The sequence below is a fragment of the Taudactylus pleione genome, unplaced genomic scaffold (genome assembly GCF_031769625.1).
Source record: "Taudactylus pleione unplaced genomic scaffold, aTauple2 ptg001191l, whole genome shotgun sequence".
Classification (NCBI taxonomy): domain Eukaryota; kingdom Metazoa; phylum Chordata; class Amphibia; order Anura; family Myobatrachidae; genus Taudactylus; species Taudactylus pleione.
The window spans coordinates 140,690-152,553 of NW_028285592.1; the positions used below are offsets into that span (position 1 = coordinate 140,690).

General features: G+C 44.3%; 1 protein-coding gene across 1 annotated transcript in view; it reads left to right on the top strand.

Moving 5' to 3' along the window:
• LOC148451044 (uncharacterized) overlaps positions 1–7,001 on the top strand; it is a 104,499-nt gene extending 97,498 nt beyond the window's left edge. Inside the window, exon 10 of the mRNA XM_088462346.1 lies at positions 6,653–7,001. Within this exon, the coding sequence (XP_088318472.1) occupies positions 6,653–6,873 (221 nt within the window). The 3' untranslated portion in view covers positions 6,874–7,001. The remainder of the gene's footprint in view (positions 1–6,652) is intronic.
• The last annotated feature ends 4,863 nt before the right edge of the window (positions 7,002–11,864 follow it).

Genomic DNA, 11,864 nt, shown 5'->3' on the forward strand with positions numbered 1-11,864 from the left:
TGCAGGGTGACGGGCTCCGAAAGTCCCAAGGACTGCACATGAACGGCGCCCATTGCCGGCGGAGGGATCTGGGAGATCCCTCCGCCAGCTGATATGCGGTAAGTTGCCATAGACAACAGCAGCTAATGCTATCTTCAGATGGCGTTAGCTGCTGGTGCCAATATTGAAAATGCAAAGCATTCCCGATATTGATACAATTGGCAGCATCGCATCTGGGGGATACTTAGTATTTGAGGTAAACCCCCGAAAACACCTTTTCGGGGAATTTACCTCAAATTCCCTTTGATAAATGGGCCCCTAGAACACAAGCAGCTTACACATATCTCACTGATATGTCCAGCTGCTTGATCAGGAGAGATTTGCAGAGAGAAGACAATGCAATCTCGGGTGAGTAATCTGCAAAACCTGCTACTCGGGAGAGAAATCTCGTTCTGCTTCACCATCGGACATTTCACTCTCAGCTAAACTCACTTCTTGGTTAATTTTGAGAGTCTCAGGAGCCTCAAATCACCCGAGTTTTGGCATAGCTAATCGAGTTGAAAAAAAAGCAAATTCTCCCAGACTCGATTCTTAGTAAATTTACCCCCTGGAGTCTTAAAAGACCAAATTATTTGCAAAAAAAAAAAAAAGAAAAACAATAGGTAAATATATCTCACATACACCTGTTACTGCCTAAATTTCTTCGAAAACACTGAGAAAACACTGCAGTAAAAGATGCTTATATAGCTATAAGCCCGAAAACACCAGGTTAAATACATAAAAGTAATAATCCTAGTTTACTGCTTAACTTGTCAGCCTCTATCCCCCAGTATCTGCTGTGAGCTCCTCCACATAGACTTCAGCCATTCTCATGCCTAACTTTGCAGCAGCTTGAACTACTGATAATACCTGTGGGAGGTATGGTCAGCTGCGATGTCCAGCTCACTCAGGACACCTGTGTATCCATAGCAAGACTGACTTACGCTGGAGAGGGAGGGGCTATAAAGGGGGTGGGAGCCAGTTTCAACTAGCTAGTGTAAGACTCCACCCTTCATTATGCATCCCACAGATGGATGAAAAAGGAATTGGGTTTATTCCAGGTGCCAGGCTTCCAGGTGGACCATTGTTCTGACCCACTCTATTCATGGACAAAAACTCCCTTTATTTGGATTGTAATGGTGCATACACACGGTCAGATTTTTCCTTCAGATATGAACGATAACGATTTAAAAATCGTTCAGTCGTTCATATCTGAAGGAAAATCTGACATATCTGACATGCCTGAACGATGGACGATCAACGATGCGCGTTCCCGTTTGTCAGGTAACGATATCTGACATCTGATGGGTTTGCAGTCAGACTTGGACGATTCCATTCATTTTAATGCAGTCAAAAATCGTTCAATCGTTCAAAACTTTGGTAAAATCGTTCAATCGTTCAGTCGTTCATCTGACAAATCTGACCGTGTGTACGCTCCATTAGAGTTCTCTTGTAGGTTCAAGATTTGGATGTTGGTCACCATCCACGATGGGTCTCAGCAAAGGGTCTGGTGTTGTCTCCCTTCACGATCACTAGTTTGCTACCTTTACTCATTAATTTGTGTATTAATTGCAGAACTTTTTGCTGTGGGAATACAAGCTAATCGAAGACTTCTCTATTTGATGTTTTTGCACACAATAGCAGACCCTTCTCATTCCCTTTTTTGAAGAACTTGATCTGTATGGACAATTTTCAGGATACAAAATCAATCCTCAAAAGACAGTAAATTTAGACTTCGCCATACCATGGGCAGTGAAGATCTCCTTGGAACAGACATTACCATTCAATATGCATAAGCTTAAGTATATTGGTATTTTTATCACCAGATGTTGTAATTAACTTTTCCACAACATCTTTTCTTGACTTCTCATCCAGGTCAAATCAGACCTCGAGACTCAGTCCCGCCATTTATTTCCTGGATTTGCCAAATTAACTATCTAAAAATGTTTGTACTCACTAGGTTCCTGTACCTATTTTTATAATCTTCTCTATTCACATTCCCTACAACACTATTCTTATAGGGAGGTAAACATCTGGGTTCTGCAGAAGACTTCGCATGAGATCTTGGAATCCCAGATTTTAAATCATATTTTATGACCTTGCAACTCAAACAATGCGTTTTATGGAATAGTCCATTCTTCCTCCTCTGGCACCCTTGTTTGCTGAGTCCTAAAGCCTCTGTTCTCCTTCTGTAGCAATCAGAGACTGTGCCAACAGGTTCTAATCATTGTTCCCCACCTACATTATACCACATTACCTGAGTTTACTCCAGGTTTATCTTCAATTTCATTTGGTCCCTGGCTGGCAACCAATACATGAATAATATAAACTAATGACAACTTGTTAACTCAGATACTCGATACAAATTTGGTATTCTTCACAAAAATGTATTTCAGTCCCTGCATTTCCACAGTAAGATTGAACAATAAATCTTTTGCAGGCCTTTATCCACCATGGAATCACTCTGACAAGCTTCTACATAAGGCCTGGTTCCCACCTTGTACTCCGAACTGGCAACTCCAAATTTGTCTCCTTAAGACACTCACGAGCTAGCCTGAGAGGCTGAGTTGTGTTTACGAATGCGAACTGGGCAAAAATCTGAGAAAATCAATGTGTTAGGATTAAAGACAATATTTACAACTAAATGGATTAATATGCCAACAAGGCTCACAAAGATACACCCTGTCCCTTTGGAAGGAGTTATTCCTCCTTCCACTAGGATTACTTGTGGAGAAGAGCAGCCTTGATGGGCGAAGTAGTTCTTATCTGCCATCAAATTCTATGTTTTTATGATTCTCATCACCAAAACAATTCAATGTGGCACCTACTGTTAGTTACCACTTGCCAGCTAGTGGCCAACTAGAAAAGATCTAGTTTCCCCTCAATCCATTCTGTCATTAACAGGTACTTCCATTGCATTAAGTACATGACATCTGTGGCAGGGTTTTATACCATCTGGGATTTACTGCTTCTATTCGTCCACTTACTACATATTATTGTTAATTACACCAGTTGGTTAACTCCCCTGGCCAGTTTACTGGACAATCACCCCAGGGTCTACTGTTGGGAGGTATTCTGTTATTGTGAGCTGTGCTCCATGTATGTGCTTCGATTTTATACTGCCTTCAGTACCTGAGTTTTTGCACATAACTCTTTTGTAACTGTAATGTTAAAGATCATTTTAGTGTATGAATGTTGCATTTTCTTAATGGGGCAAAAGCAAATATTTGTAGCATATTTCTAGACAATGTTTATTTAATTTACAAGAAAAAGGTCAAGGTTTCATAATACTGTTAGTATTATCTATTAGTCACGGTTCAATATAAAATGGCTATCACAGTAAAACACTTATAGCTGAGTAAACATTTCTTAACAGATGTCTATTGAAAGCGCTTCTTTTTGGTTTATTAAAAGTAACACTTTTAGACTATATCCCAGGGAAGTAAAGTACAGTACTAACCTGGTTATTTCAGTCTCTGGTTTTGTATAGTATATACTACAAACATATTTTTGTGCCCCATTAAGAACACACAACGTTCATAAACTACTGTTAGGAAACCAAGGGGGACTGAGGCCATAGGGAACTTGCATACCTGAGCATTAGGATATACTAAGTAATACTGTCCCAATTGTCGACACTACTTTAAAATATAAACCATGGACTAAAGAGAGATGTTGACCCCCCCCAGGTACTGCATCCCAGCCATAAGGATATAAATTATGGGAGGGCACCCAGTTGCCTGTATTTTAATGGAGACATAATAAAAGTTTGGTCTATACAAATTTTATTATAAAGAGTTACAATGGTGTGGTTCTTTTAATCAGTAGAAAAAGTGCCCGCTTTATGACAGTAAGATAGTAGAGAAAATGTCTTCTTGGTACTGTGTGCCCCAAAAAATGGGCATGGCTACACTACATGAGGGGAGTGGCCACCCAAACCGATGGAGTGTCAGCATGACACATTTCAGCATGACATGCCACCCATTTCTCGTCACTCTGGGAACATTCCTCTCCATTTACAGTCATTCTAAATACACCTTACCTATATGATGTTTTCTCTGCTATGGGGAACCTCTGAAGAAATTGATCTTCCCTGGGCAGACAGTGTCTTCAGTCGGTATTCACTATTCATGTCATAGATCATTTGGTACGGACAATGTTTGATGATGACATTGGTTATATTCCTACTCAGAAGTTCATCCAGACGTGCCACCTCCTGCCCCCTGTATCCACTCCAGTCTCCTGCCCCTTGTCTCCAACCACCTGTCTTTACAGCCTCCTGCCCCTAATGTCTCTCCAGCCTCCTGGCCCATCACTCCAGCCTCTTGTCCTGTCTTTCCATCCTCCTGCCCTTTGTCTCCAGCCTCCTGCCCCGTGTCTTTCAGACTCCTGTCTTTCCAGCCTCCTGCCACGTCACTCAAGCCTACTGCCACTCCAGTCTCTTGTCCCATGTCTCTCAGCTTCAACCCCCTCCCGTGTCTCTCAGCCTTCCCTTCTGTGTCTCTCAGCCTCACCCTGTCTCTCAGCCTAACCATCACTATGTGTCCATCAGCCTGTGTTCCTAACCCCCACTGTGTCCCTTACACTCGCTATTTGTCCCTCAGCCTCACCCTTACTTGCTAGGTGTCCCTCAGCCTCACACTCGCTATGTGTCCCTCAGCCTCACCCTTACTCTGTGTCCCTCAGTCTCGTACTTGCTATGTGTCCCTCACCCTTCTACTTGCTATGTGTCCCTCAGCCTCACCCTGTGTCTCCAAGCCTCACCCTCACTCTGTGTCTCTCAGTCTCGCCCTGTGTCTCTCGACCGCACCCTCACTGTAACTCTCACTCTTCCCTTCTGTGTCGCTCTGCCTCCCCTACTGTGTCTAACAGCTTCACCATCTGTGTCTCTCTTCCTTCCCCTCTGTGTCCCTTTGCCTCACCCTGCATTCCTCAGCATCACCCTCATTTTGTCTCTCAGCCTCAACCTAACTGTGTCTCTCAGCCCTCAACATCACCCTGTGTCTCTCAGCCTTACACTCACTTTGAACCCCTTAGCCTCACCCTCACTATGTGTCTATCAGCCTCTCCCTGTGTTTCACAGCCTAATCCTCACTCTGTCTCTCAGCCTCCCCCTCATTCTGTGTCTATCAGCCTCAACCTCACTGTGTCTCTCAGCCTCACCTTCATTATGGCCCTCATTCAGAGTCAATCGCAAGAAGCGATCGCTCACTCTGAATGAGGGCGGGCACTTCTTGTTTTGAAGTGCTGCCTACAGGTCGCAAGCTAAGCTGTGGGTTACCACCCACAGCTTAGCTTGCGATCAGGGTGATGGTCGCGATGGTCATCACCATCGTGACCATCGGGGCTTACGACCAGACCCTAAGGCTGGGTCTGGGCACTCGTAAGCCCCAGGGAACTTCCTGCTCTGTTTGAGCAGGAAGTTCCCCACTGACATCATCAATGATATCAGTGGGGCCGCCCCCAAACGGCAAGCGTTCCAACTGGAACGCCTCCGTTTGGCCGGGCATGCCCCCGGCCCGCCCAGCAAACGGAGCGAGCTGTCACTCAACATTGACAGCTCGCCCCATCTGCTAAGAGACCCCTAGCAACGGAGCGCACGTCGCTAGCCGGGTCTCGTGCATGCGCACGACGGAGCCGGCGCTTGCGACCGGGTCTGAATGAGACCCTATGTCTCTCAGCCCCCATTCTGTCTCTCTCAGCCCCCCCCTTCTGTCTCTCTCAGCCTCCCTGCAGCTGTATGCCATAAGATATAAAAGACTGACTACAGCTGTATGCCATAAAATATATAATACTAATGACTGCAACTGTATGCCATAAGATATACAATAATACTGACTACAGTTGTATGCCTTAAGATATACAATAATATATAATACTGACTACTGCTGTATGCCATAAGATATACAATAATACTGACTACAGCTGTATGCCATAAGATATACAATAATATATAATACTGACTACTGCTGTATGCCATAAGATATACAATAATACTGACTACTGCTGTATGCCATACGGTATACAATAATACTGACTACAGCTGTATGCCATAAGATATACAATAATATATAATACTGACTACTGCTGTATGCCATAAGATATACAATAATATATAATACTGACTACTGCTGTATGCCATAAGATATACAATAATACTGACTACAGCTGTATGCCATAAGATATACAATAATATATAATACTGACTACTGCTGTATGCCATAAGATATACAATAATACTGACTACAGCTGTATGCCATAAGATATACAATAATATATAATACTGACTACTGCTGTATGCCATAAGATATACAATAATACTGACTACAGCTGTATGCCATAAGATATACAATAATATATAATACTGACTACTGCTGTATGCCATAAGATATACAATAATACTGACTACTGCTGTATGCCATACGGTATACAATAATACTGACTACAGCTGTATGCCATAAGATATACAATAATATATAATACTGACTACTGCTGTATGCCATAAGATATACAATAATACTGACTACAGCTGTATGCCACAAGATATACAATAATATATAATACTGACTACAGCTGTATGCCATAAGATATACAATAATACTGAAATCATTCTTTCTGCTTTTTTCCTTTTCAGATCTTCCTATTGTTACAAAGCCTCCGTACATTGACCCATTTCATCCACCGGTTAAACCGAAGTTTCCTTTCCCAGATTATCCTTACAATAGGCCTCCTCCATTTTACCCTCCTCAACCTGATTTACCGCCAATAGTCTTGGATCCTTTCGATCCTTCAGGTTATATAGCTGATGAAAACCCCTTTCCGGTCTTCAATGGTAGAGAAGATAATTTCCCCTAATCCTGCAATATGTTCTGTATGTCTACTTATTTTGTTATGTTGTTGGACTATCAAAAGAACAATATAAAAGGAGATGTACTGTTAAAATAGGTCTTCATAAATTCACAATAAACATAATGACAATATTCTTTGCCGGTTTCTGTTTGTGTTCTTAAATAACAAACACAATTTTGCTGCTTTGAATGTTTATATTATATACTGAAACATCTATAACAAACTAAATCAAACCAGGGCATATGCAAAGAACACCATAAGTTTCTCACTAAGTAAAACATTATTAACCTGCTATGAACCATGCATCCTGTCAGGGTCGGACTGGGACTAAAAATAGGCCCTGGCATTTCAAGAACACACAGGCCCACCTTGGCGTCCGCATCTGGCTCCTGGCATAGACTCCTCCCCTTACTATTCCTGACTCTTCCCACTTGCACTTACAAATATAATTAATAATAGAGCAACATACAAGTGTACATTATTCTCTGTATTAAATATACACACATCACAGCTCATACTGCAGGGGATTCAAACATGTGCCATAGTCAGACATTTAGTATTTGATTTTGTTAGGTAAAGCTGACGCTACATTGGTGTAGGTCACACTCAAAGAAAAGGGAAGGCATTTTTCCAATGGACCTTGCCCTGGTTTAGCAGTTGTAGAGGATTAGATAGTGATCACTGTAGGAATTTTTAGGGCAGGGGTGCTGAACACAGAGGAGGTCACACCTGTGCACACCAAAGCAGAGCCATAACTACACATTTTGGTGCCCTGTGTACATAAGGAGCATTGGTGCCCCCTTCCACACTTTAAGAGAGGAAGAGCGCGCCGTAGGCACGCTTTGAAAAAAACAGTGTGTAGTCTCGCTGGGAAAGGGCGTGACCATACAATAGTACCTTCAATTCAAATTATGCCACACAGTATTGCCCCTTAGTCACATTAAACCGCACAGTAGTGTCCCTTAGTCACATTACACTGCACAGTAGTTTCCCTTACACATTATGCCACACACCATAATGGCCTTTACACATTATGCCATACACTGTAATGGCCATTACACACAGGCAAAAGTAGACATTTGGTAAGGTGGGCCCAGCAGGGCTGCCAAGTCACTGGGCAGGCCCAGGTATGGTGGGAGTGCATGACTACATGGTAGGGCATGGCAACTCCCTCTCATTTACAGCATGATTATAGTGTAAGCTGCTGTGAAGCAGAGGTGTGAGTTGAGTTGTGCGTGGTTGCTGCATATTGGAGAAGTTGGTTACACCTCTTATGTACTCCCATGCCCCTAAAGAGACTTAGGTACTTTGTACCCATACTCCTGAGTCCCAGGGCCCGATTCAGATCTGTTCGCTAGATGCGTTCGCTGCCAAAGTATGCAAATCCTGCAATCGCACAGCAAAGCATTAGCACGCCCACTATGTCTTGGTGTGCATTCGCGGTGTGTATGTAGACGCCCACCAGCCTGTCTTAAGACGTTCACTTTCCCTTCACAATACATGTCATCTCCAGGAAGTGCATGCAACAATTGGTAACATCGAAAACCATCGGATGCTTACGCAGCACTTGTGGCAGACCATACCCTACCGCAAGCACTGCAAATGCTTCTGTGTAAACATCAGCCAAGTGGCGTGTACTATGATGCTGCATCTTAATTATGCACGCCTATGAAACGGCGTTAAGACGCTCAGGCACGCCTGCATTCGCACCACCACTCCCCCAATTCCATCGACCAACACCTGTCAGCACCCACAAATGGCTCGTCCTGTAACTCAAGCTAGCGAGGCTTCTATGCACAAGGGGCGATTGCTTCATAATACGCATGTGCACACTGGGTGCGAATGCAGCCTAGCGAGCGTGTCACACCCCGATAAGGGTGTACTGTTCTCGGAGTGTTGTGTTGGGGGTTTTTCCTTACCAAGTACTCTTTCTCTAGATGACCTTGGACTCTTCCGGAATATTACCACATATATACAGGCAATAATGGGCAAAACAGTTGGTACATTTATTCAACAATATACAATGAAATTTGCACACACACTTTAAGACAGGAAAGTACGCTGAGATCCGTATTTTTATTATGACTGGAACTCTGGGTTCTTGGATCCGAATGCTGAAAAAAAAGGATTAAGCAGTAAACATGCAAACGGTCAATAAAGAAAATATGCAATACTAATAGTAGATCAATTCTAACACTCTATTATTTTGTGCACAAAACCATGAATAGTTTCTCTTTACCTCTGCATGCAAAGAATGTCTGGTTGTTGTAGCGTTTACAAGCGGTGCCCGGGATATTTACTAAAGTCACAGTTATTAAACTCCTAGTGGAACTGCAGACTAAAATAAAGTCTTTAATGAATAAAGAATAACTTTATAGTCTTCTGCCTCTTTATGCTCCTGCCTTTGTACTTGCAGATGTCAGACGTTAACACTAGCAGATTACAGGTATCCTAGTCAGATGATTATTAGTATGCAATTCCTCCTTGTCATCTATCCTGGCTCTCCTGCTTTAGTGTTCTACACTGTCCACTTCACTGATTGCAGAGTTAATGTAGGGACACACGCCATAGTTGAGGGAATTTACTGCTGTCTAACTTTCACTCTAATACTGAGGTCGTTATCAACTGGAGAGTTATACTGTGGTTCAATTATATACTTTATTCAGGCTCACTTCTCACATATGTTGCTGCTATTGCGGATATAACTATATTTGGTTAATGATTTGTGATGCACCAATAGACCTTGTTAGGTATTGTGAATGGATATCCCTCAGTGCAGCTTTTAACAAAGTCTCTGAAGACTATTTCACTCTCAGTGAATTACTGTATATTGTAATCTCAAGTGCTGGCTACTGTCTGTCCCTGAGTTCAGTCTTAGAGGGGAAGATGCTTACAGAAATGGATGGATATGGTACTCACTGCTCCGCCTCAGCACTTTAAGCTCTCCGCCTTGTCACACTGCAAGGCAGACCAGTCTGAGAAGCTCTGCCCGGACAATCAGCGGTGCTTCCTCTTCCCCGCCTCCCGGCTATCAGTCACTTCAGATGGGGATGTCTCCGGGCGGTCCCGCTGACGCTGCTTCCTTTCCACAGCGTCCGGTCAGCTTCCTGTGAGCCTCAGCCTTGTCAGTCTCCTCCACAGCAGCCACAGATCCCGTCACTTCAGGCTTCCCTCACACACACTCTCCACGGTAAGCGCAGCGCTTTCCCCTGCTGCTCGCTTACCTCAGGCCACCTCACCCACACTTCCCCAGCAGCCCCTGCGGGAGTTCCTTTTTTGCAGCGGTCACGTGCGGGGCTCCTTCCCGCCGACCGCACGCGCCTCTCTCCCCACTGGCCCCCTGTGACAGTTCAGAGGGAGCAGGTTTCCCTATATAGCGGATGATAGTGTCCTGTGCCTGGCCACGTGTCCCCCAGTGTCCACAGTCTCATGGGGCAAACCACTTCAAATTCCCTGCTGTAAGGGGTTAATATACTGTATATAAATGAAAGGGCAGCATGCTTAGTCCAAACGAATTTACAGTACCTATATGGACCAGCCTGTCTTTAACTTATTACTGTGTAGACAGATGAATTAGCATTTTTAACTATTTATATACAGTGCACATCTGTCAGCAAAATAAATAACAGTATTTTATATAAATAGGGCAGTGACCACTTCAGGGGTGTCACAAGGGGGTCTGAATCGGCCCCCAGTTGCAACCCATCACAACTTTTATTACCTTGATAGTTTGCCACCCTGTCTCATGACCATTACATAGGCAAAGCTTTCTAGCTTCAACTCTAGTCCCTGCGATGTGTTATGCTAGTCATACACTATACAATTATCGGGACGATACGCCCGATATGAGCAGATCGCCCTGATAATTGCACTGTATGTGCGGGCGACCAATGGCAAAATATCGATTGGTCGGGCAAGCGCCCCTGTCATTATCAGCGCTGCTATCTACAAGCAGCACTGATAGGTAGGGCTATGTATGAACGGAGAGTTTGCCTGACCGTTCTGTCCGCTGCAGCTATCACTATCGATAGCTACTGCCTAGCGATGCCCTATCCCCACAGTAGGGACAGCACTGTTCTTGCTGCAGGGGCTGCCAGCTCCAAAGCTGCACGCAGGATCTCTCGATGTTTGCGGGATCCCGTGCATGCTCAGTGGAGCCGGCCGGGACTGAGATACAATGCATCGGTGCTAGGCTGATGCGCTGTGGTCTCTAGCGGGGAGTGCCAGAGAGGGAAGTTATAAATCCCCCGCTCCGGCTGATGAGATGGTAATAGATCTCATCGTTAGGGCCTCCTGCTTCGCCTTGGTAAAGAGGCAAAGCAGGAAGTGTTCTAGTGGCACGATAAGTGCTGCTATAATACATCTCCCCCATTGTTCCATACCAGAGACACACTCCATATGTTACATAGACCAACCAATTATACTCTAAAGTAGACAAGATTTAACAGTCCTGTAATATTTAATAATATTTATTAACATAAACAAAAGGAAAGACAAAACCGTTACCAAAAAAAACCCAAAAAACATATTATGAAGGAAATTAAAGGATTAAATGAATTGCATGGCCTTTACCCGACCTGCAGGGCATACATCTAAGGTAGGTCACCCTCTGCAGCACAGTTTCAGAGGGAATAGAACACTGCATGGCTGCATATGCTGTGCTGGTAACCTGCACACAGAGGACACTGGGCCTGATTCAGACTAGTGTTCCCCGCTAGGCTGTTTTAGCGGGGCGCTGTGCCCTGCCCTCCTTCTGGAGCACCCCTCCCTCCTTCTGGAGGGAAAAAAGTGCCCTGCCCTCACCGCGCAGCTAAGACAGCCTGCAGGTGCAGTCTTCACCTGCGAGTCGCAGTGCCGGTGAATAGATGCTGGGCGCATGCGCTCGGCATCTATTCTACCTGTCAGCAGTGCTTGGGGGCTGCCCGCCATGTCAGCAAGCGCCGGGTACACCCCCAAGAGTGACGAAACGGGGACGCCTCATAAATACACCCCCCTTT